Here is a 27236-nt window from a genome sequence, read left to right on the forward strand (position 1 = left end):
ATATACTTTATCAGGTCCCTTATTATATTAGGTGCAAGGGGTTTAAGGACATTTTATTCATTAAAAAATTTGTTATGTTATTTTATTTGTTAAAAAATGTTAATTTCTTAACTATACTCTTATTAATTAAATGAATATGAATATGATTATGCAAAATATAACTTGGGAAAGACCAGCAAACGCTTTATTATTTGTGCAAATTCATGCTTTCTCAATAAAAAATGAAACATTGTTTCATGTTTTTGTAAGACATTTTATAATTAGGACTATTTTTAACTTTGTAAAACATCTTATATAAGGTGATAAAAAAAGGGATCAGAGTAAATTTACTACAAACCATCGAAAGAGAAGGAAGACAAGACCTATTTGCTTTGTTTATTTTTTTCCGTATTAAATACGAATGCTTCTCTAAGTGAAGATTTGCCCATCAAATCTGATATTTTTTCTTGGCCAAAAATATAATCATATTTATAAATTACTTTTAATATATTCTATCAAAATTAAGAAAAATTTTAAAATTTATTAAATCTATATAAAAATTTAATAAATTTTTATTAACTTTATTAAATTTTAACAATACATTTTTTCTCTTACATTTAATGAAGGGTAAAAAAATTTAAAAAAATTATTAATATGACTTATAAATAAAATTAAAAAAAAAATCTGCGCTTAAAAATAGGACTAGATAGAGTAGCTTTGTCAAGCTTCATATCACTTTGGAAAATTTATAGGAATATGCAAGCCTATTTCATTTTCCCATTTCAAGTTGAATAATTGACACCACCACGTCCTAATTTTAAGATTCACTAATTGTCAAATTTGAGAGAGGGAGAAAATTCATATGATTATATCACACTTAGATCTAGAGAGATGATTGTATTAAAGAATTTTAGAGAATAAAGATGACAAAGCTAATTGGCAGAAATCGTTTAAATCAAATTAAGATTTAAATTGTAAGATACTTGGAGAATCATTTTTTAACAACCATTTCAGTTAACAATTTAAAGAGGGAGAATATTAATTAAAGACTTCCAAAAAAAAAATTAATACTCCCTCTAGATCACATAAGACATTGATAATTAATTTATGATTCTTGAAAAATGTTAGTTAAAACTTTAATTTTTTTAAAAAAATCATCTTTTCAATTATACATTTATTAAATAAAGTACCTTGATAATAGCAATTGCAATTCAATACATCATTTTTTTTCAAAAAAAGTAATCAATAAAATATGAGTATAGTTAAAAAAATAATTATAAAAATTATCCAATAACTTACATTTTAGACCAAGCAAAGCTTTGAGAATACACCTTATATTGTGGTCCTGAAAATATATTTGATAAGAATTTCTAACAATTAAATATTAATAAATTAATAAGTGAAATTATTGTTTTAAAAAGTATCTAATCTATATAGGGTCTTTATCAAATATTAAATTCTTTCATGAGTACCTATTTAATATTTTCTTAGTAAAAGATGTGTTTGGTTCAAGAGGAAGGGAAGGGGGATAAAGGGGAGGGATTTTGATGAACCTTTATTTAGTTTAGAAAGGGATGGGAAGGAAACCAATAATAAGTTAATAATTTTATTCTTATCAATTTTTAGTTGATTTTTATTTTTTGCTTTGATTTATTATTAAAAATAGTAATATTATTCTTTAGTAACTATATTATTTTAAGGATATGAACTTATATTAATAAATTTTTTTTGAGGAATAAATACATTAATACTATATTTTATCAGTATATCCAAAGAAAAAATGTTAAAATGTCAGACAATAAAAATTATATATTAATTTTTATAAAGTGATAAAATTTATTTAATTATAACAGAGAGGGGCAAAAATAATACATAATTTTTTTAATATCAAACATAGTTTAAAATTTTTAAAATAATAAATAAGTAATTTAATAAAAAAATTATCTCATCTTCCCTTCAAAAAAATCCCAAATTGAAGGGGAAGGCCCTTTTCCTTCATTTTTTTTTTTAATCAAACAAGGCATTCCCCTTCCCTCCCTTTATGAAATACCAACCAAACAAGGGAAGGGGAGTACCTCTCCTCACTTTCCCTTATCTCATCTTTCTTCCAATAACTTCAACTAAACACATCCTAAAAGATATCATCATCAACAAAAAAAAATTTTTTGGCCCATTATATTAAGATAAAGAAAATTTGAAAAGAAAATCCGATTTTAAAATTTAATATTCCTCTCCAAATTTATCTATAATTCCTATTCTATATATAACACATATTTTATATTTTTAAAGGCATTACAAATTCATTTTTTTAATGAAAAACTAAACTATTAATTAAAAAAAGATTACAAACTAATTGGTAGTAAGAGACTTCATTTCATTATGCACCACCTTTATACAAGATTAATCAAAGACTTGGTTGCTACTCCTACGAGATCACAATATAAGACATCTTCTAAAAGTTATGCGAAATTCAAAATATATAACATTAGATAATTTTTATAATTATTTTTCTAACTATACCTTTGTTTTATTTATTATTCTTTTTGAAAAATGATATATTAAAATTTTAATTATCATTATCAAAACAGGTACTCCCTCCCTATGTCCCTATAAAAATGTTATTGCTAACCAAATCTCGCATACCAATAAAAGTGTTATTTTGTTAAAATCACACAAAATTACAATAATTTTTTTAGTTTTGCCCTTGATAATGCCACAATTAATATCATGATGGTAGTTGAAAAAGTACATAATTAATATCTTCTCCATTTTTTAAGATAATGGAAAAATTATTTAATTACTAAAAAATATTATTGACACCTTATATATTTAAGGAAAAAATAAGCTTCTAGAAAATATCTTATATATAAGGATGGGAGCATATATATAAGATATTTAATGAAGATATAATTGGAAAAATGTAAACTTGCTTCCTTGTAAACAAAACTCAAAGGAAACCAAGCAATCCCTATACAAAAACATCCTAACTTGATCAATAACATTCCTGCAAAAAAAAAAAAATGCTTCTTTTCATTCCCTTTGCCTTCTCAATACTCAATATGATTATTTCATACCTATCATCTCATTCTTCAGAAAGTTCGTAGTAAGCTATTTTCATAAATTTCTTTCTCTAGTTGGAAGAGCTATTTTGATTAAGTCTATGTTTTCTGCTGTGCCTAGTTATTTAATGCATACTACCCTCCTTCCCAAAGGCATCTTGAATGAGATTGGGAAGATTAATAGGAATATTTATTAGAATCAAGGATAGAGGGTAGAAAAATACACCTTATAGCTTGGGATACTTTGAAATAAGATAGAAATGACAGAGGGTTAGACTTTAGGGACCATTAAAAACAAAATGTGGGTTTTATCATGAAATTATGTTGGGATTTGTTGACTTAAGTCTAATGCCCCCTAGGTTTGTTGACTAAGTTTTGAAAGCCAAGTACAAATGTGAGGATAATGTGCACCCTTTTGTCATAAAAAAGAAAAAATCTTCTCAAGTTTAGACTAGCATTGTGGATGTTTAAGACAATTTCTTATCCAAAGTGGGTAGGAAAATTCACAATGGCACAACTATCAAGTTATAGTAGGATTTATGGACACCTCTTGGAGCCCCCTTAATCCAATACATTGACAAGAATCGCCATCTTTTAAACCCCACAACTACAGTGGATCACTTTATTCAACCTGATAGAGAATGGAACTCGACAGAATAGAATAAATGCCTACCTTTATGGGTTGTCAGGAAAATAAGTATGGTTAAATGATCAAATAGAAATTTTGAAGATTGTTTCACTTGAAGAGCTTCTTCTAATGGAAATTTTAGTGTTAAATCAACTTATTTTTCTTTGCAAAATTCTAGGGATCATCTCAGGGAGCCATTATAGAGGAAACTTTAGTGGTGACCCATCCCTGATAAGATTAAACACTTCTTCTGGCAAGTTCTTCATGAAAGCTCCCCACTAATTCACTTAGAGCTAAGAGAGGCCTTTCTTTGAGTGAAACATGCCCCTTTGGGTATTCCAATGAGGAGCCTATTATACATATTTTGAGAGATTATGAGATTGCAAAAAATGTGTGGGCTTTTATTACTAACTATTTACATATATAATCTTTCTTCTCTTCAGACTTGTAGGTGTGGATTAAAGTAAATGTGCAAAATAATTATGGTGTGAGATATAACAACACCAAAACATGGTTGAAGACTTTTTGTATTGTCTGCTGGCTACTATGGAAAAATAGGTGCTTGAGGGGATGAGACTTGAAGCTCTTGACTTATATCATAACCAATGTATCAACTTAATGAAGTAGCTGAGAATGAACTACTCAAGCATAAGATGTTTCACAATATGAAGGAGACGAAAGACAAATGGAGACCACTAATGCTGGGTTATTAGAGTGATGAGTCGGTTACACTCTAAAATAGCTAAGTTAACATTAATATAGTACCAGTGACAACTTAGGTCGTTTTTCATTAAGGAGGCTAACTAAGGTTAATTGAGGCTAAACTAGTGAATTAAACTAATTAAAGTTGATCGATTTTAACTAATTAAACTAAATGGACAGATTTGATTAAAAACCTAATTAATAGTGAAATGGAAATATGAGTGTTTAAACCTTTCTAAGATGGAGTCCTAAGAGTTATGGGATGTTAGATTATTTGTCTATTCTTTTTAACTAGACTTAGGTTAACTTCTACTCATTTAACTGAATTAAACCCCTTATACAATTTTTCATAAGTGTACCTTCCTAATCAATTCAATTAACCAAATTCTTGTACAATTTTATACAAGTTCCTAATCAATTCTTTAACTAGGTGCAAAGTGATCAAAAATTCCCCTTAGTTCCCCATAGCATAGCTCGACCTTGGGTAAGCCAAGTGCACAATTTTGTACACAAGACATTTTATCAAACACCAACCCAATATATATATGCCTAAATAATATAAGGCACATTCAACACACATAAAACATATATTTATGTGAATTATAATGTATTGGAGAAAATTTTCATCAGCTACTCAAAGGGAAATCAAGTGGAAAAACATTAAACTAACAAATCAAATATTTTGGTTAATAAGAACAAGATATAAAAATACTTCTAACTTTAAGAACAAGATTAAATCAACTTAGGTTTAATGGAGAGTGGCCATAACCCTTTACTTTTCTTGAGACACTTCAAGACTCCTTTAGCATCCTTCCCTCCTAGTACTCCTTGTAGATTTAGCCTTTAGTCATCTTGGAATCCACTTGAACATAACTCTTCCCCTTGGTCAAACCATACTTCCTGAACACCTTGAAGATTTTGAAGCCAAACTAAGAAATAAAGCATTAGGATTTGAAGTTGAAGTCAACCCAAGAGGGGGGTGATATAAAAATTTGATAAATGATAACTAAAATAAGAAGGAGAGTTTAAAGAGATATCACCAAGCAGAGAGAAGATAAAGAAGAATAAGCTTGCTCACATATTTATCCTGATTCAGCTCCAACTACTTAAGCCTACATCTAGTCCTCAAGTTCTCCTTGAGATTTCTCTACTAACTTCACTAAGATTAATCCAAGCTCTTGGTAGCCTCAGCATAATCTCAAACTTCAACTAAAGTCTGTCTCACTCCCCCTTATAAAACTAATGAAGTAACCTACTTAAACTTTCTGAATTTAAGTTGCTCTGTTATTAATCAGTAAAACAGAGGCAAACAGAGTATATTCAAAAGTGAACAACAACTGTTAAATACTCTCACTCGAAGTTGATATATAATCAATGAAGCTTACTGAAAATGAATATACGCTCAGAAGTTTGATGAATGATAATATGAATCACTTGAGCTTTTTCATATTTCTTCATGTCTCTTCCATCTTCATAAATATTTGTATTTATGGTTGAAGCTCATTGAGGATCCGTTACTCTTATGAATATAGCCATTAGAGTCAACGGCTTCTTTTCTTTAAGATATCTAAACAATCATTGAATTGAGATAATGAAATAGTGCTTTTCGGTGAAGCTTTCTCTATTACGGTAAGTAAGGAAAGTAACGCAACTTTTCATTAAATATTCTAACAAGGTAGGTGAGAAAGCTATTTTAGAAGAGAGAAGCTTATTTAGGAATGAGGATTTTATGAGTAAGATCAAATTGAGCTCAACTTATCCCTAGAACACATTTAGAATTATTCTAGAGACATTATATGATTACTATAACACTCAAAACGTGAAAGGAAAAGATTCAGCAAAGGTTATGAAAACCTTTGTTTTTCTCGCATGAAATAGAGTATGAATTTGTGTGATTGTTTCTGAATAAGCGAGGCTCTTTAGGAATAAGGAAGAATATATTAAATGAAAATGTAGAGAGCTTATTTTGAAGTAACTAGCATATATCAGAATAAAGTTATGAGACGATGATCTCAAAAACTTTTTTTGGGAATAAGAAGGACTATTCCCAAATAAGTTATTCTTCACTAGGCTATTCCCGAACAAGCTAAACTTCAGAAAGACTTAATGCTTACGAAGATCAAACCACTATTCTAGAATAAGGACTACTACTCCAAAATAGACTATTCCTAAATAGGCAGAAAGGATGATACTTAGGAAGAAAGGAAACTTACTTAGGAATAAGCTCTTCTGGAATAAGGTCACTATTTTGAAATAAGGACTAATGATTAGGAAAACAATAAAGGCATACAGACGATAAGATTTTGATTCAAAAAAGCTTGAGACACCATTTAGGTAGTATAAGAGATTAAGATTAAGTCAAATACTTAATCTTTTGTGAGAAACGCGACGTAAGAAGATTAAAGAAGATTTTACGTGTTTCTACCTATTTGGGAAGAAAGCAATTATTTCGGAATAGTGAGTTCTTCAAAAATTTAAATTTAAGTTGATTAATTCCCTTACAAGTCATTGATTCATGATTATTAAACCTGTCGAACACAATCTTCTCTTATTTTGTAATCATCAAAATCAGGGTTCAACAGAAGTGTGAGGTGAGAGAAGAAGAATGGTGAATTTAGATGGTGAAGTGGAGGGTTTTAAGATGAAGAAATGGTGGAAGAGGCTCTAGGGTTCATAGGTCTCTTTTGAGAGAAAAGATGAAGATGAATGGAGGTAGAAGATAAGTGAAAAATGTGAATGAGGGGGCTGTGATTATGGAGCACAAAATTCAAACTATTTTGCAGTGTTTGAAACTCATTTAGATCAATCTAATAGCTAGGAATTATGCCTACCAAGTACCTTAAAGTGATGCGAACCTTGTGTGCATCTAAGAATTCTTTCATATGGTGTTTTATGTATAACCATAAATTTTGGAAATGAACTATTTAAATGACAATAAATGGAAATGAAAGAGAACTAATAATCTAAAAATGGAAGGAGAATTTCAAAAATATCATGATCGGAATTATGGAAAAATGCATAATAAAAATAAGAAAAAATTGAATTAATTTTGGAAGATGGAATTGTTATGATTGTCTTTGTGTTTTCTTAAAATTTCATCAATCATTTGTGACCTTTTGATCATCAAAACAGCTCATCCAAGATTCTAATTTCGTGTAAGGGGGCTGCCATAATCATCCAAGAGCTTTCAATAGCCTAAAACACATAATGAACTCATTAAATAGTAAGTTGTATATAAATAATTCCATGTGTCTCATGAATTTATCCAACTTAGGTGTAAATTATGAAAATATGGTGAAGTGAATTAAAGTAATTAAATGAAAGATTAAGAGATGAATTTAGTTATGAGAAGTTTTCTAAGAGTTTTTTTATTGTAAAAACTAAACCTAATACACTTCCGAAGCTTATGGAAAATACAATTAAAATATAAAAAGTATGCATTTTAAAGGATGTTTTAGTGAATAACTCACAATCTAAGTTAAATTAACTCAAATTAAGCTCATGAGATTAATGAAGAACTAAAAATTAACAAATGATGAGCTTTCTATTTTTCTGAATTAATTTTCAAAAACTACAGTTTTACCCTTAAACTTCTAGAAATGTGCATTTTGCCCCAAAAAGTTTTGAAAATTACAAAATTGACTCAAATGATCTAAAATGCTTCTAATATGCACTAAATCCTACACTTAAGTAATTTTTTATAGTTAATGCAATAAATGTGGAACTTGAGCAAATATAATATGACTTTTGGTCACTAATAGTAAGAAAAAGTGTGTATTAAATACAATTTATTAGTTATCTAAGATTTAGATGTCGATGGATTGGTCAATTAATATGGTTATGCCACATGCAGAGGAGTTGTTAGAGATTTATTGGGCAATTGGATCCTAAGATTTCAAAAAAGATTGGGTTTCTTTCTCCCTATTATAGCTGAATGTTTTGCTCTTACCTCAATTCTAACTTTTTATAAACAATTCCAATTAAATAAAATTCATCGTAATATGGACTCTCTAGAAGCACCCCACTTGCTTCGAACTGGGGGAGGATTGACGCCCTCTTTGTGATCAAATATTATTGATGCACTGAACTGGCTACACTCTAATTGGGAAGTGAAAGTTTTTTATTATAACCGAGAGAATTTATAAGTGGCCAACTTCCCGACCAAAGATGCTCAACAGAGAGGAAGATTTCTACAATTTGATGGAACCTATTGTTGACTTCTCTACTTTCTATTGGGATAATAAATCTCATATTACTTGCTCGGTGAATTTTATCCAAGCTGTAGCCTGTCTTTTGTATGTCCAAAAAAAAAAAAATAGAGATGCTCAATTACATCGCTTCCTTTCCCTCAGATCTCTGTTTCTACTTCCACATGGTGATGGCGCTATATATGGTTAGTTGGATCAGAAGTTGCCTTGTGACATGTGATCATTGAATTAAATAAATTACAATAAATGAAAATGATTTATTGGTCCTTATTTTTTTATTTTTGATTCAATTTTTACAATATTAATTTTCAAGAAAAGTCTGAAAGAACTTATCAATTGCACATGAGGAAAAGAGGAGGACATGACAAAAGTTGTTGATTCCCTATAGTCTATACAATGTCAAAATTTTATTGTTAACTAGATTTTATATCTGTGAAATGCAATGCCTGATAATTTTAACTTTCATTTTTTGTTTAAAGAGAATTAAAAAAGTAGAAGAAAAGAGGGGATTTTAGTGAGTTCGATCAATTTTTTTTAATGGACAAGCATGTCATAAAATTTTCATCCAGAAAAAGTGTGCTGTAAGATTTTATTTGAGAGATGTCAGAGAAAAAAATTAAAAGAAAACATCAATTAAAAACTTTCTAGCCACAATTCTTCATTTTTCTAAAATTGAATTCATTAAAATCCCACCTCCCAACAAATAAATAATAATATGAGTAAAATTAATTTCATAATGTTACGAAAAATAATAATTTCCAGAAAGTGTGAAATAAAATTCTATAGATAGTTACAAATAAATAATTATAATAAAAAAATAACTATATATTTTTATTCTCCAAACCCCAAACATATTTGTGGAGAAAAGCAGAGGACCCTAAAAAGAATGACAAATTTATTTTAAACAAGATTAATAATACAACATGCATCAATTAAGGACACTCTTTACTAAGGTCTCTTTAAAACACCAATAGACAAACCAACAATCTAATTATGGTTGCACAGTCCAATGAACTAAGGCCTTGTTTGGAATGCAAGTATGAATTTTGATGGCTTGTGATTGGATTGACGTTGAGATTAGAATTGGAATTGATTGGGATTGAAGTTTTAAAAGTATGGTTGATATGAAGTAATATTTGGATGGAATACTTGCATTAATTTTATTTTATAATCCATCAAAAATCATCAAAATACTATAATGCCTTTATCATTAATACACAGTCGGTGGGAGAGTGGGGAAAAAGATGAATAGATCTACATGAGGAAGAGGATGAACTTGAACTCAAATCTAACACAATCAAAGTGGAGGGAAGACTTGAACCCAGATATGAAACTTGAACCCATCAATTTTGGGACATTGAACCCATCAATTTGTAACTCAAACCTAGATCTAGAAAAAGATGAACTCAAACCCATCAATGGTGAACTCAAACATGTGACTTAATATGGATATCGATGGTGGGAGGAAGATGAACCCAGATCTAACAAACTCAAACTTGAACCCATTAATGTTGAACTTGAACTCAAACTCAATCTTGTTTGAGTAGCATCGATCTATGCCACTATGTACCTTGTGATGAATTGAGGCTTGGCAAAGATCTTTCTACTTCTTTCAATCCTAAGACAAAGCATCGCTAGCAAGGAGCATAGCATCACTGTCAATGGCAAAGGTGGAGGTGGGAGATGACTTGAATGAGGAAGGGGAATGGTGTGAAGGGGCAATTTGGCTTGAAAATTTGTAGTCCTAGGATTAATTTTCTAATATCAAAAGGAAGGTGGTACTATGTATATCCACCTAGATAGGATTGGGCTTAGGAATAAATTTTTCATTCTCACTTATCAAACATAAAAACTTAGTATTGTCCAATTTCAAACCTAATCCCACTTATTCAATCCTACATAACAAACATTACCTAAGGGAAAAAGGTGCAAAGCAATGCTAACCTTTAAGACTCGAGAAGCTTTCGAGGAGAGAACATGCCATTTAATGTCTAGCTCGAAGGATGAATGGAAGGTAAATGGACTATATTTTGTAGCCTACTACTTAATCATGCTTGTAGAATGTCCTCACATTCTTTGGTTATAGGCAACATCGAGCTGCCCTATCCAAATAGTGCTACTCCCTTCCCCATGATGACATGAAGAAAATTCTTGGGTAAAATAATGTATATTCCGAATGAAACCACATAAAATTCATATAAACAAGCCAACAAATGCAAACATCGTTTTTACCTAAAAACAAATCTATCAAACCAACGATGCCTAATAAATATCATTTTTTAACTAAGGAAAAACCAATTAAAGTGATCAGACTAAGAGAAGACTCAACATCATATCATCATTCATAGTAACACTATTGAGGAAAGAAATTATCAACATAAATTGAAAACAAAAATTAAACCCCCCATCTCTCAATCCCTAAACAAAGTTGTGGGTTTAGGTTGTAATGTTATAGATTTTTCTAAATGTTTTTTAGCTTTGACTATTGGTGTTTGTATTTGGTTTTTTTTTAATAATTAATAAAAATGACTTGTTTTTCACCCCCATATATAATTATATAAACCTCAGCTAAGGTCAAAAGAGCAAGACAACATACATTACTCGTTTGGCTTAGCTTGCAGATATCTAAATTCTTTCAGGTTGCACTTTTTTGGGGCTGGATTTGGCATACGGGCTAATATATATATATATATATATATATATATATATAAAATCATGTGGATACCGCGAAAGAAGAGGTTTCGATAATTAGAGTTACACATGGATACTTGCGGTCAAAATATCTGCAGCGATTTAAAAAAAAAAAATACTGTGCACAGTGTATTCGAAAATATTGAAAAACCAGAGAGAAAATACAAGTGTAAAAGGACGTAAATTCTTGCTTTTTCGAATTCATTCTCGTTCAAATGTATGACCTTACAATTGTAGAAGATTTGATTTATAAATAATTGTTTATGTTGTGGGAATAGATTGATAATGTTGATTATTGGTAGGTTGATTCTTTTGCAATTGTCCAGCCTGAAATTGTTGTTGACCATGCTTGGAACCTCACAGTGAGAGTAATTTTTAGGTCACGTTCAAGGATCATTTAGACAAATTATTTATGGATAAAAATCAATATGAAATAAATTGCTATTAAAATGAAAATGTAAACTTGTCCTTTTTTAGTAAAACTTATTATTAATCCTTATCTATAATTGAGTGGTTTTTAAATGTAATTCTCTTTAATTTTTAACCAATATAACATGGATTCCAATCCAATGTTTAGAATGACTTGTTCATGAGAGAAAATGACAACTAAATCTTAAAGAATCAATTAATTCAACTTAAATTTCAACCAATTTTAAAATATTAACAAAGTTTTATGCTTTTGTTTTTTACAAATCTGACTTATAAAGAAATTAACTTAAACACTAAAGTTAAATATATAATTAAAGTTTTAAAAATAAGTTAAAAAATTCATCATTTTAAAGTTATAAAATTGAAAACTAAACTTGTAAATCTTTAAAACAATTAAAATAATAACTTTATTACTTTTTAACTTTAAGTATTAGCACTTGTTTCTCTTTTAAAATATTGAAAATAGCCAAACATGCAAATTTTTAGAACTGTTAGAATAATGTTTTTATTACTTTTCAAATTTCAATGTTAACATCCGCATTCTCTTTTAAAATTTAAAAAATGAATTATAAATTTATTATTTCAAAGTTGCAAAATGAGAAACCAAATTTGCAAGTAAAAATTTTCACCTAAGTCGACTTTTATAAGAGCAATGACTTGCTTAGTATCTTGGAGTCGCTGGAAACTCATTGAAACTTTAGTCGAATAAATTAATGCCCTTGACACTTAGTTGTCATTCTCCCTATTAATAATGTTGGAACTCATCACTGGCAAAATCACATTTTTCTTGGATCCAAAATGACCTTTGATCTTTAATCCAAGTCCCCAATTTAACATTACAAATGTACCTCAAGAATCCAGTTATAAATTGCAAGGAAGGAAGCAGTAAAACTCAACCAGCTTTATTCATGTTCAAAGAACATCACTTGAGAAGATCCTAGCTGAATCAGAATAAGTGGTAAAGTCGGCTGTGAATTAGAGCTTGGTAATTTCTTTTTCTTGCCAAAAAAAAAAAAGTACCTACTTATTTTATAACATCACAACGTTCACAACTTGCATTAAAATTATCTACGACGCCACCAATCAGGGATTTTTAATCTGCGGCTTCTATGAACAGAAAGTCTGACCTCAGGAAGCTTATGCCTCACCTGTCTCCATAGCATATTAACAGCATCTTCCTTCTTTGGTGGGTAATGAAATTCATAATAATGGGAAATGTTCTTGAGCTGCCTCCACATTTCAATCCATTTCTCCTTCGGAAATTTTCGTAGCTGATCCACCATGTAACCTGGTTCTAATGCTTCTTTGAAGGAGAAGAACACTGAGAACTTGGTGTAATCAATCTCATCCTCAAATGGGAGTTCTATCTTATCACTCACTATCACAGGAACACAGTGACTCACAATTGCATCAAACAGACGACACGACGATGGTGTGTCTCCTGCTGGATCCAAACAAAACTTCGATGAACGCATCTCCACAGAAGCCTGTTGTCACAGCAAAAACGAATATTGAAATCAACAGCAATGATAGCAATTCTCTGTTTATATTACACAGAAAGTTTCAAAATCTCAAACATCCCCATAACACTATATATCAATATATCAATCTCGTCAATATAAAATATAAAATCTGCAGCAAACTGTTTACAAGTCATAAACAGTATTATTTCCTTTGTGCAATGAAACTTGCTTCTTGGTTACAAGGCAAAGAAAAATCTTAATGCTAGAAATTTTGCCAACTAAGGAGGCGTAAATTAAACATATTAACTTCCTTCTACATAACATACCTCTTTTATGTTATCTGCTGACGCAACACTCTGCTCATAGCGAACATCATCATATTTACCAGCCAGTAGTTTAGCTAATTTAAGACGGATGGTACCTTCCTGCAACATCACAGAACACAGAAAATCAACTTCACGTTCGTTAGTATTTGAAGAAATAGTTACCGAGTTCTTTAAATTAACTCTTAAACAAAACATACATCCTTTCGTTTTGTTCCTCCTCGAAAGAAAAGCAACGTCTTGCGAGACTGATATGGATCTTGCGGGTCATCATCTGTGAAAGCGTCCACAACATGCACATAAGGGGCCACCACGTCCTTCCTCAAATTAGAAACACGTTTGGAGTAGCGACCGAAATCGACAACAATCTCAATAGTCGTATTAACCTGATTTCGCAGGAACTTAAAGGCATTTGGGTGTGTCATAGGAATAACATGATCTCTGCCTCCTGACCTTTGCCAATATTGAGATTTTCTCAAGAATTCAACTACATCTCTCTGAAATCAGTAACAAGCCGGAATCATTTCCTTCAGATAACAAATTATAATATTACTTTTAAAACTTCCTGTTATTTTACTTATGGTAGCAATTTTGAAGAGCCAGAGTTCACCTCCGTACAAGCAAAGGACAAATTTATACGGTGAAATCAGTCACATTGGCGAACACAGAGAAGATAATGTTAATTAATTATATACGCTAAAAAAAATGGATCAAATTTTACTTTGAATTAAACACCTGTAATTGATGATCAGCCTCCGCAGCTGGACCACTCATCTGATGTCCATGTAAATTATTACTCACAGAAGAAAAAAATGGCACAAAGAAGGCATCGGCAAGTTCAGGATCCGAAACCCTTATTGCTTCGGGCTGGTCTTTGTCTCCATCATAGATAAGCGAACCCATCATCCAGTACTCTACGCTGTGTTGCTTCCTCAGCCCAGCATTCATCGGATACGGCGGCCAATCCTGGGCGGTGACCGGAGTTTCCGCCGAATTATTCCTATCAAGCATCCCGACATTGAATCGGCGAGGAAGATCGTACATGTAGATCCGGAAAGGAGGGCCAGACGCCGGACATGGAGACGAAGAATTTAATGACAAGGAGAAATGAGATCGAATATTAATGTCACCTTTGAAAACTGTATATGAGGCTATGAGTAGGACCACGAAAATGGAAGAAAGAACCACTTTTCCAAACATGTTTTTTCACTGTTTGAAATTTTATTGGAGGAAGAAAATTGCCTTCTTATTCCTCTAAACGTGAAGTACACCATCCATGATTCACGTAAATTTGGAGGTGAATCTTCCAAAGACATTAATAAAGTGTGACGCTAAAAATTAATATTGAATAATTATTAACTCTGCCTTGAAGATTCCAACATTCCGATATGGAAAAGAAGCTCATACGTCTCTGTTTCCCTGCAATGGCTATTTTCGACAAACTCAAGGCGAGTCAAGTCTCAGTGATGGAACTCTTCATAAAACCTAGCTCTTCCCAGTTCTTCGACCCAGGCTCTGTTCGAAGAAAGCCATCCGATTCAGGAATACCAATTACAGTTCTGAATCAAAAGCGAAAGAATTGGAAATTCTAACCAACATTATCGATTTGTCCAGCGTCAATCATGTGATAAACTCGCTCCGACATGAAAAGATTGAAGCGTTTCGCAAAGATTTGTATATATCACTGGTCAAGAATGCCTCCAAGAAAATGTAACTCCGAAGAGGAAAGAAAAGGATCACAGAGAAATTTAAAACTGAACGAGAAAGAAAGACGAAGATGAAGACGAAGACCAAAGAGGAAAACCTAAGACCCTTCTGAATCAAAAGAGAGAATAAGGAGATCCCTGAACTTCGACAAATTAGTTGAAAGAGACGTTATGTTGCTCTCTTGACCGACAGTACCACTTTAATCGATCTGACGGATCATGTTCGTTGGCCAAGAAATATCTCACGTGTAATTAATTAATTAATTAATAATTAATTGATGTGATAATATTTGGTGCCACGTGTGAAAATATTTATAGGCCTGGTCCGGATTTAGTTTGGCCCATTACTCATGAATTGGCCAGATCTGATTAAAGCCCAATAACCAAACCTATTACGAGGGTTTATGGGCCAGAGCGCTCAGGTTTGTTGGTTGCTTTATATTTTTTGCTTTTATAAATTGTGAGCGTCATATTTATTCCTTCTTCGGCCTTCAAGCTAGCTAGGGCAGGAGCATCAGCACAAGCCAGCCGCCATGGTAGAGACAAGCCTCTTCCTTCCGATTCTCTTCTCTTCTCCAATTCATTGTTTGTAATTAATCGCACACTTTTGATTTACATGTTATTAATTTCCTATTTGTTAGGTGAAGTACTCCAGAGAACCCGACAATACCACGAAGTGTAAGTGCAGTTTTGCCTTCCAAAGTCCTTTACATTGTGGAATCATCTATTGTTTCTGCGTTTCGAGTAGATCGCGTTAGAATTACTCCTTTGCATGTTTTTTATATCTTTGTTTTTTATATTTTTTGTGCATAAATTGGTTTCCTTGTGTTTTGGTGCGAACTTGTATGGTTTCAAACTGTTGAGTTTTGTTTTCTTTATTTGGTTCTAACATGTGACCATATACGCTGCAGCCTGCAAGGCGAGAGGCTCCGACCTTAGAGTCCATTTTAAGGTACTGTATCTGCTATCTTGGTCTTCTTTATGATGTGAATTGTCTTCAATTGAGTTTGAAATGGAATCGCCGTTTAACGTTCCTAGGGTATGAGAGTGCTAGCAGTAGGCTCACCTTTTCTTTTAAACAGTAATAATTCTTGAGCATGAAATTTTCCGGTGTTACTGGATGCAATCATGGTGCGTGTTGTATTTCTAAAGTTCTCTGAAGCTTTTAGTCCCAGACACAGTTGATAACTGACGGCATCTTTCCTAATAGAAACTGAAATTAGGCCATTTTAAATGTCAACATGAAGTACTAAGAAGAAATAAGAAAACCTGATGGAAAAAAGCAGGATCTGTTGCCTTTGTGAGCAGTTCACTCGTAAACTTCAGGGACATAGTCACCATTGTTATTGGGTGAACCTGTGTGTATTTTGTCATTGAAGGTTCAGTAAATGATGGAACATGTCTTTTAGTTGATTGCATTGGCTAATCTCTTTGTTGCCATTTTAGTTAAAGATTTCTTATTATTTAAGGATACATTAGTGCGTCTAAAGTTGAGTGAAATGATTTATCCCCTCATCTAATGGATTATTTGTTTAATTTTTTTGATAGTCGATCTCATTAACAACATTGGCTTGCAAAAGAAGTCATTTATTCTACTTACTTTATACGGCTTAAAACTTAAGCTATATGCAATTTGTTATTGTGTGATTCGTCTTGACTATTTGTAATAAGTTTTAGTGAAAGATGAAACCTAAACAATACTCGTGCTATTTACTTTTTGTCTAACTTTTACAGAACACTAGGGAGACAGCCTTTGCCATTAGGAAGTTGCCCTTGGCGAAGGCAAAAAGGTACTTGGAAGATGTGATAGCCCACAAACAGGCTATTCCATTCAGAAGGTTCTGTGGCGGTGTTGGGAGGACAGCTCAGGCAAAGAACAGACATTCTAATGGACAAGGGCGCTGGCCTGTGAAGTCAGCTAAATTCATTCTTGATTTGCTCAAGAATGCAGAAAGTAATGCTGAAGTATGTCGTATTAATATGCTTATTTACGATTTTTTTATGTTAACATTTGCCTATCAACTTAACTGTTTCTGGCATCCTTCCAGGTGAAAGGCTTGGATGTAGATGCTCTCTACATTTCTCACATCCAGGTTAATCAAGCACAGAAGCAAAGACGCAGAACCTACCGTGCTCATGGAAGAATCAACCGTATGTTTAAAACCTTGAGATGTTAATTTTAATATTTTCGCTGTGTGCCATCACTTATTGAAGACTGTTTTTGCAGCCTACATGTCATCTCCATGCCACATAGAATTGATACTATCTGAAAAAGAAGAGCCTGTGAGGAAGGAGGTATGAATTATGATCATCTGTCTTTTGGATGTTGATTCCTTTTCAGCTTTGTTCATCTAATGTTTGTTGTGCTTTCTTTGTTTTGTAGCCGGAGACCCAGTTGGCAACAGGCAAGAAAGCCTAAGCTTTTTGCAGTGTTGCGTCATCATCAATTGCTGCTGACATAAGAGTTTTGTGATTTTTACTTGTTGTTTACATTTGGCATTGAGCTTTTCTTAGAAGAGTTGTGTTTTGTCTCATACTTCGAGTTGATCAGATCTTCGTGAGAACATAACGTGCTAAACCACCTGATTGGTTGGTTCGTTACTCTGTTGGGATACTTGTTGTTTAGAGCGTAATATTAAATTTTGATTTAGAACATGAGATGCCTATCTAGCTCTCTTGATTTGTTCACGTATTTTGGGCCTTGATTGCCTTGGATTTTATATTTGGTAGGAAGTAAAGAGAGAATGAATACAGGATGAGAAAACAGAAGATAATTTATATTAATAATCATAATTAAAATCATATTGTCTCCATTTGTTTTTATTAAATTCAAAATTTAAATGTTTCAGTTTATTTTATTTAAATAAAGTTCATTCTTCAAAGATTGCTCAACTTTATCCTGATATGGCTCGTTTTCAGAATTCAGACGAGTTCAGCACTACCATTTGGTTTTTAGAATTTTCTCATTCCTTACAAGGGCATGTTCGGTTGATTTCTTCAAAAATCATTCCATGCTCAACATTGGGTTCATCCTTCTGGGTAAGCTTATTCCATAGATCAATGGATTGGAAAGAGGCAGGGTTCCTAGAAGGATAAATTAAAGGACTAAAATGCTTCCTGCTCTTGAATTTCTCAATTTCTTCTAACAGTTGATTTAGGGAAAATGACAATTAGGATTCACAAGAACATTAATTGATAATTATAGGTAATTAATTATTGAAATTTTAATAATAGATTATAAATTATTTTTTGTTAATTGATTTTAAGATTAAAAAGACCCAATTAAAGATATGAAGATTTTTAAATTTTTTTATTGATTTTTTCACAAATAATAAGTTTGTGATTTACAAGTGATTCATGAAAATTCTTTAAAAATAATTTTAAATGTATTTAATGAGTTTTTTTAAGTGATTTATTTATGAATTTTTTTGTTTAAGATTAAAAAATAAGTAATTTTTAAGTAGTTTAAAAATTTATAAAAAAATTTATTTTGTAGATATTTTATAAAAAGCAAATATTATTTTATATTTAGTTGTAATAATAAAAAATAATTATTAATTAGTTATTTTTAAATGTTATGATATCTTTCTTTACCATTGTTTTATAAAAATAATTTATTGTTATGTTATTTTAAAATTTTATGATATTTTCGTGTATTTCATTTCTTTAAAACACTTTTTTCATCTATTATATTAAATTACTTTTAGAAGTTATTCAAACCAATTTTTTTAAAATAATCAGAAATTTTTTTATGGCAATTTTGATCATTTTTAAAAGTTTAAACAAATATAATAAAGACATACAAAATAGATTTAAGAAAACAAAAGTGATTTTCCTTTGAAATAAGTTAAAACAAATTGCCTCTATATTGATAGCAAAAAAATAATAAATAATTAATTTGTAATTTATAATTGACTTTCATAAATTCTTAACTAATATTATAAATAATTTTTAGTGTATTCATTTAATTTTTTTTAGAAATTTATCTATAGTAAAAAATTAACATTCATAATTAACTCGTAAATTTTCAATTGACATTTAAAATAATCCTAAATGTGTTTAGTAGATTTTTCAACTCACAATTTTTTTTTTAATTGAAAGTAAGGACTATAATCTGTTATTAAGATTTATAATTATAGCTCTTATGAAATCCCTAATTGTTATTTTCTCATTGATTTATGGTTATCTATGTTATTTTATTAACAATGAGACATTACGGATATAATTTTCTCTCTCACACACACCCACCCACACACACATAAATATTGTGTATATATATAATAATAATATTATTTATTTAATTATTATATTATTGATTTAACTATTAGTTTAACTCATTAGACTATAAAAATTGATATCCGCTAATCTTGTCGATCTTACATTCGGTTGGATTTTTAGAATGTTGCAATTTGTAATTATTAACCTTTTAATTGCATACGTGTAATAAAAAAGCTAATAAAAATTATTTTCACATTTCAATTTCAGCCACGCTATGATCCGTACTACACCCTGGGTAAGTTAATTTACAAATTTTTTGGTCCTACGGCGATAGTCAATCAACCATTATTGCTCCAAAGTATAAAAATCTTTAGTTGGCTGTTAAGGTTGATTTTTACACTTTAATTATTTTTTTTAAAATCATCCAGTGTCAAAAACTCTTTATTGTAACAATATTACTTTTGAAATAATTAAATCGTCACAATATTACCCCTAATATTAAATGGACAAACATTATTTATAAACTTAACTGACTTAGAAATAAGTTTAACTCAAATCATATCAATATTGCCCTTGAAATAATTAAGTTGTAGCAATTTTATGCTTGAAAAAAAATTAAATTATAACAATGCTATCCCTAATACTAAGTTGACAGTCAGCGTTTACTCAATTAATATTAGGAGTAACATTACTATAATGTAATTATTTTAAGAATAAAATTGTTACTATAAAGAGTTTGCGACACTAAATGTTTCTACAAAAATAATTTAGAAGCAAAAATAAATTTTAATCCTTTATAATATTAAAGGCTCTATTTTTGGGGTATGCTTTTACGCAGTTATGTTCCAGAGGATGAAGCATGTATGGAATACTGTAATCTTCCATATCTAAATTGTCGAAAAAACCTATTGAATCCCATCATCATCAAAACTTGACATCTCACTTTCGGATTCTCTGAGTGATGGAGGATTAGAAGAAGCATGAGAGATTTGTGATGAATTTGGATTCATCTAAACTAAATCCATTATCAAATCCAATTCTCCAATAGCATCATATCGTTACTCTGAAGTTGTGATTGAGGTTGAGGTAATGTTTCTGAAGAACAAATCAATTGAGTTGACTCTATTCTTTTGGTTCTAAATATGCTTCATATAGTTCTTATTGTTCCTATAAACATTACATAAAAAAACCCAATCAGCTAACTACAAAAGACGAAAAGTGCACAACAATATCAATATCAAAGTTAATAAATTTATATCAAGAAATTTAAAGTGTTTCCACGTTCTCTTCTTTAGAGAGAAGAAAATTTTCCATTTCAAGTAATTATTTCCTATTTTAAAAAGGTATCTGCTTATATATTGGGACATGTATACTGATGAGTATCATCTATAATTCCTATACATTCTTTTTAAAGTAAGCCCAGTATCTTTTGACTAATGAATACATAGCTGAAAAAACGTGATATTTTAAACACAATGCCATATGTTTCAATAAAAAAAAAGGGGGGGAGGGGGGAATGACACCAAGGTTCCACAAAAGAAATTTTATTGTTAAGAGGTTTCATGAAATTTACAAAATATTTATAAGTTTCAAATCTTGCTTATTTGCAACTTAGCAAAAAAGCATTTATAACTAGATAATGAGTATTTATAACTTACTATTAAAAATTATTTTCCCTTACAAGTTGTAAATGTCAGTTGCCAGTTGTAAATGTCCGTTGTCAAGTTGTAAATACACAAAATTTAAAATTTAAAGTATTCTGTAAATTTTATAACACCTCTTAGTAATAACTTCTCTTTTTGTGGGACTTAGGTGTCATTTTTCTAAATAAAGGGGTACACATTCCTCCACATAACTGAATTTTAGGGTGTTAGTTTTTTTTGTATAAATACTTTAAGTGCAAAAATATTCTTTAACCAAAAGTCAACTAAAAGTTAATGAACAACATCAATGTCTTTTGGTTAAGGAATGACATTGTAATGATCTTGTCACTTGAGAGGCGACATTGATTAATAAATAGTTCATGGTATCTTGTGCTCCTTATAGAATAGTTGAAAAGAAAAAAAAAATGCACTTCAACCCATAAACATGCCATATCATATTAAAAGTGTTACATGGCTTACCAACTAGGTATTCATAAATAAAAAAAAAAAGCATCAATCCATATTAATGATTAACTAAGGCTGTGTTTGAATGCCTATAGATTTGGATTTGGATTTGGATTAGGATGTGGGCCAAATCCTTTATTTGGGTATTTAAAAATATATGAATTTGAATTTGATCTAAATCTAAATTCAAGTCACATTGTAATTTCTTTATAATTTAAAATATTCTCTCAGACCCTATTATTTCAAATCTCTCATCTCTTGTCCCGCATCACATTCGTCCTCATCAGTCTTCTCTTGCTTAGTCATCTTGTTTTCTCTATCGTTCTCATCTCTCTCACTCAGGTGCCGTTCTCGTCTCTTTCACTCAAGTGAGTGTCCTCATAAAGCTTCTCTTCATTTCATCTAACACACATTGTCACTATCATCTTTTGTCTCTTCTTCCTTCCCTCTTCTCTTACCTTGTTTCTCTTAATTCTCTAAGTATGTTTTAGATTGAGTAAGTCTATATATGTTGGGTGAACTGGTTTTAAGATTTTAAATTTTATTTGAGATTTCTCCCTTTATTGTTTTTTCTGTTTTAGCTAAGATTATATGAATTTATATGTTCTACTCTAATATTCAGTGAGCTTGTTCTTGCTTTTGGATTAAGCAAGACAAGTTCAGATTCTAAAATTTGGATTATAAGGAATTTGGAATGAATATGTTGAGGTATGTAGAGTTTTAATGGCATGAAATTTATTTTGAAATTTGAGGTATACAAAGTTTTAATTGTTATTAATGTTTCATTTAATAACTTTTATTTTTTCCTAGACTTTTCCTAAAGCAAGTGGCTTTCAAAATAGAATAATAGTGAATTAGGATGACATTGTCATGTTATATGGGAGTGATAAAGCCACTAGTGAAGGTGCTGTAAATTTTCAAGATGTTAATGAGGAAACAGATCAAGAAGGAAATAAAGTACAATCTAATATCAATTTAGAAGATCAAGATACTTCAAGGTCAAATTTCACAAAGTTCTAGAAGAGTTAAAAGAGTTAGAAAAGATCCTTTAGCTGATGCAGTAATGTAGATAGCAAACTGATTCAAAGAATATTTGCAAAGTAAGAAAAAAAAAAAAGCTTAGTGGAGAAGAAGTTCATGCTGTAGTCTCCCAAATTCAAGGACTTCAAAAATTTGAAGTTTTCAAGCTATTAGAAAGCTAATAAAGGGTGATCTAGAAGTGTTTAATTTAATCAAGTCCCTTCCCAACGATGACAAAAAAGAGTGGTTTTGATTTTTTTCTTGAAAGTTGATAGCATTCAACATTATGCTAGTTGTTAAAACATGCCCATTTTCCACTTTATTTGACATCAATACTATACAATATAGAGATACTTTAGCTTTATAAATGCGGAATGAATATCAAGTTGATAGAGCAATATAAGTTTTCAATCTCTTTCCACTCTGATTTTTCTTATTCTAGTTCTATGAAATATTTTTAGTGTGCTAGTCATTTGTATGTAGTTGTTTGCTGCCTATATGGGATGCCATAGAGTAAATTTAAATGATGAGTTGATGTAGTGCTTGTGACTTAAAGTTGGCAGGCCTTAGAAAATGTGGAATGTATATATGCTTAAGGCTTATGTATGAGTCTGCATTCATTTTCTGTTTATGAGATGGCCTTCATACTAGCCATTTTTCTTGTTCCTATTTAGAGTTTGGTTCTTTCTTTGAGGTTTAGGGGTGGTTACAGGGCACTCAGATATCTGTTTGTGTAATTTTTTCTTCTTCTTCGTCTTCTTTTTTGATGAAGTGTAATTTTCTTCTTCTTGGTATGAAATATGCTTAAAGGAGTTGGAATATATTAGCCTTTAGTCGTCTCGTGGTGTATCATATGCGAACAGTCTCTTCCATAATTTCACCATGGCTTACATTTGAAATAGTTATTAGCTTTAAGTTGGCAAGCTGTTTGGCAACCATTTCTCTTGCCCACAATGATATTAAATTCTAGAGACGTATTCAGCCTACTCTTCCCCCCGTCTTATAGTACTGTATATTATATCACTACAACAAAGTTATCTCACTCAGCTCATTAATTTCCTTGCGTTTTTTAATTTTGATTTAGAACCTTGTAACTCTACAAGACAATTCTAAGCATGCCACCAAGCATTGAGACTTGCACTTCTCATAAATTATCGGCCTTTCCCATCAAGACTGTATTGGTATGGTTGTTTGATATTGGATATCATGTGACAAATCGAGAAGAAGGACTTGCTGTCAACTTGTCTGAGATCTTTCTGCTTTTTGTCTTGTGCATTTGTCGGGCGTTGGACATGTTGATCAACATGTGCATCACTTCCTATCCTTCCAGCTGTGTTCTTAATATTACTTTCGCTTCTTGGAGATTGGATTTGTACAGATAGAATTTTGTTTTGGTGTTGAAAATTTTGGTAATATTCTTAATATTTTGCTTTACTTGGTATTGAGAATATTTAGTTTTAGTGTTTCAAAATTTTCGCGGATGATATAGTTCTTATAGCAGAGACAAGAGAAGAGGTTAATTGCAAACTTGAATTATGGAGGAAGACATTGGAGTTGAAAGGTTTCCGTCTGAGTAAGAGTAAGACAGAATATTTATATTATAAATTTGATAAGAGATTATTCGACAATAATTTGGAAGTAAAATTGGGAGATCAAATTATACCTCAAGTGGAAAAGTTTAGATATTTGGGAGCCATTATTCAAAATGATGGCAAAATCAGTGGAGATATTTCACATAGGATTCAAGTTGGGTGGTTTAATTGGAGAAAAGCTAAAGGAGTTATTTGCGACCGTAAAGTGTCTAATAAACTTAAAGGAAAGTTTTATCGCACTGCTATCAGACCGGCAATGATATATAGTAGTGAATACTGGACTCTAAAAGGACAGCAAAAGCATAAAGTTGGAGTAGCAAAGATGAGAATATTACGATGGATGTACGGAGATACACGTAAAGATAAAATTCGAAATGAACACGCACGCAAAAAAGTGAGGGTAGCACCTATTGAGGAAAAAATGGTAAAAAATCGGTTGAGATGGTTTAGGCATGTACAAAGAAGACCAAGGGAGGCACCAGTTAGAAAAGTGGAACATATAACTTTGAGTCCGATTAAGAGGGGTAGAGGAAGGCTTAAGAGAACATTCTTGGAAGTTGTTGAACGCGATCTCTTAATTAATAATATTCCTAAAAGCTTGATAAATGATAGAGCACAATGGCGTCTTGCAATCCATGTAGCCGACCCCACCTAGTGGGATAAAGGCTTGTTGTTGTTTCAAAATTTTAACAATGTTCTTAGTATTTTGTTTTATTGTTGAATAATAAATCAATTCTATAATTCATCATTTTAAATTAAATTTTTAGTTTTTTTCTATTTATCAAATTTTCTAAAAAATGATTAAGATAAGATGGTTGAAGGGCAAGAATTTTGGTTGATAATTTAAATACAAAATAAAAAAGAAAATTAAAACAGAATTTGATTATGGTTATTTAAAATTTCTTGCACAATCCAAACAAAGAATTTTAATATTAAGATTTGAAACTTTTTAATTACTCAAACAAAAGATTTGAAATACATGGATTTGAAATTTAAGATTTGAAATGTTTCAAATCCAAATAAACAAATCCAAACACTACCTGTTGCTAAACTATTATAGTTAAGTGTGGGCTGATATACATTTTTCTGTTTTTTATCAATGATTGCTTTGTTTGCAAGTCAAGTAACATCCATTTCTTACTCTTACTTTTTAATCGAAACATGTGTATATCATGTTTTGACGTTAATTATTACTACAAGTTGAGAGGAATTTTTTTTAGTTACAAATTCCTCGTTGACAATTCAAGATAAGTATATATAATTTGTAAAAGTATTGCATGTTTATTGTTAGTCTGGGATACTAAACTTTTTTTTTGACTGATGAATACATAGGTTGCAAGTCATGTAATACTTTAGACACGATATCACATGTTTAGGTGGGGAAAAAAAAAGCATCAATTGTTCCATATTTTTTGAACTTTACGGTGCCAATTTACTTCTCCATGAATACTTTAGAAATAACAACGCTCTTTAATCTAAGATCATTATGGAGTTAACAATCAACATCAATGTCCGTTAGTCAAATGGCAACATTACAACGAATTTGACACTTAAGGAAGGATATTGCTCTAATGAATAGTTTAGGATAATTAGTGTTTCTCATAAAATAGTTCAGGTCAAAAATACTGATGTGGATCCATTACCTCCTCGCATTTGCAACCTCCATGAATACCATTTGAACCCTCTCACGAGTACCTCCATAACCATCCTCATTAAGTTATTGTTTAGGCGTAACCAGCACTGTGACCTTGGGGGACAAATTAATACACACACACTGACTATTAGTTTACATAGCTTTTGAAAAGTAATTTTACTGACTTAAAAATGATGACCAACTGATAATTGTATATGGTTATACATAACAGTTTTAAAAATATTAACAACATAGAAAGTGTCACCTCTATCTATATATTTATCTTAAGAAAAGATAATTTTATAGAATTTTTTTAAAAATGTGCTTTACATACTCAAACTAAGCTTAATTAAGATTATATATATTAAATAACAAAAAATAAATGTGTATTGATATAATTGCTCAACTTTACAATAATGATATGTGATATAAACGACTTAATTGGAAAGATAACATGTATAATATAAATATCAAGTATCATTTTTATTTTTAGAAGTGAAGATTTAATAAATAACCAACATATTGTAATAAACTAATAAATCTTGTATTCTATTTATATTTCAATATTACATTTACTAGGATATCTGGTGCTCTAGATTCAAAAATATGCTCTCTAATGAGGAAGTTAAGAGAACTTGTTCGAAAGAGATAACATTATAGAAAGCCAAGACCAATTGGTGCCTATTAATTTCATTTGTCACTTTGTCTAAACCTTCTCGAAAGACTCATTATCATTGGTATAAACCTGATGAAAATGACCTCCAATCGGACACTTATGGATCCAATAAGAATGGCACACATTTAAATGTGGAGGTATGATTCAAAACAGTCAAGCTGAGTGGATTGTTGAGTTTCATTATAATGTTGGTCAATATCCTCCTACTATTACTAAGATCATTGGTATTATCCAAGGATTTGATCTTTGTTGTCACTTGGACTTTTAGAGAGTTAGAGTGTTTCACTGATCTTGCTGAAGCTTTCAACCTGTTTATTAGGACTAATGTAAGCTATCAAGCTTTTAAAGACATAATTGAGCATGCAAGGAGTGTTTAAGTCAGTATAAATTGGTGTCCTTGCATTTTATGTATAGAGAGGCAAATTTGTATGCCCATCTTACTTGCTGAGAGCGCCTATATTGTGTCGATAGCTTTTGTGCTTTCAATCAATTGCTACTTTTTGGCAAAGAGGTGATAGATGATGATGATGAAAATAATAGGACTTATTACATGAACTAATTGCTTTTGTATTGGATCAATGTAACTTTTTCATCTTCAAAAAACAGTGGAAACATTTGGGTTTTTGTTGAGGAACCTAATTCTATTGTTGCTATGGGGAAAAAAAAACTGTCTACTGTGTATGCTGCCAGTCCTTGCTGGAGACTAGTATCTGCATAGGTTATATGGAATGGGTGATTGTCTGGATCAATTGCAGAACAGACATGATTGTTACGTCGTGTTTAATGTTTTATTGATTTTGT

General features: G+C 30.9%; 2 protein-coding genes and 1 non-coding gene across 4 annotated transcripts; 2 read left to right on the plus strand and 1 right to left on the minus strand.

Annotated features, from left to right (window-relative positions):
- Positions 1 to 12526: 12526 nt before the first annotated feature.
- Positions 12527 to 15337, minus strand: LOC129309762 (probable arabinosyltransferase ARAD1). 2 transcript variants are annotated; one of them, XM_054951469.1, is made up of 5 exons: positions 15080 to 15337; positions 14218 to 14997; positions 13683 to 13979; positions 13486 to 13584; positions 12527 to 13183 (listed from the first exon to the last, which is right to left on the minus strand). In XM_054951469.1, exons 2-5 carry the CDS (start codon positions 14680 to 14682, stop codon positions 12761 to 12763), a joined length of 1284 nt encoding a protein of 427 aa, XP_054807444.1. In that variant the 5' UTR covers positions 14683 to 14997; positions 15080 to 15337; the 3' UTR covers positions 12527 to 12760. The 2 variants fall into 2 exon arrangements, with proteins under 2 accessions (XP_054807444.1, XP_054807442.1); XM_054951467.1 differs by having other exon boundaries at positions 14218 to 15337.
- A 309-nt stretch (positions 15338 to 15646) lies between these two features.
- Positions 15647 to 17843, plus strand: LOC129309334 (60S ribosomal protein L17-2-like). Its single transcript, XM_054950880.1, has 7 exons — positions 15647 to 15724; positions 15830 to 15866; positions 16100 to 16140; positions 16923 to 17153; positions 17237 to 17339; positions 17416 to 17483; positions 17572 to 17843. Exons 1-7 carry the CDS (start codon positions 15722 to 15724, stop codon positions 17605 to 17607), a joined length of 519 nt encoding a protein of 172 aa, XP_054806855.1. The 5' UTR covers positions 15647 to 15721; the 3' UTR covers positions 17608 to 17843.
- On the plus strand, positions 16465 to 16590 carry LOC129310185 (small nucleolar RNA snoR74). The gene has a single exon (XR_008593028.1). It is a non-coding gene; the product is annotated as a small nucleolar RNA snoR74 (small nucleolar RNA).
- Positions 17844 to 27236: the final 9393 nt, after the last annotated feature.

Source organism: Prosopis cineraria, unplaced genomic scaffold (genome assembly GCF_029017545.1).
Source record: "Prosopis cineraria cultivar Desert tree isolate PC_DT_omini unplaced genomic scaffold, ASM2901754v1 PC4, whole genome shotgun sequence".
Taxonomy (NCBI): Eukaryota; Viridiplantae; Streptophyta; class Magnoliopsida; order Fabales; family Fabaceae; genus Prosopis; species Prosopis cineraria.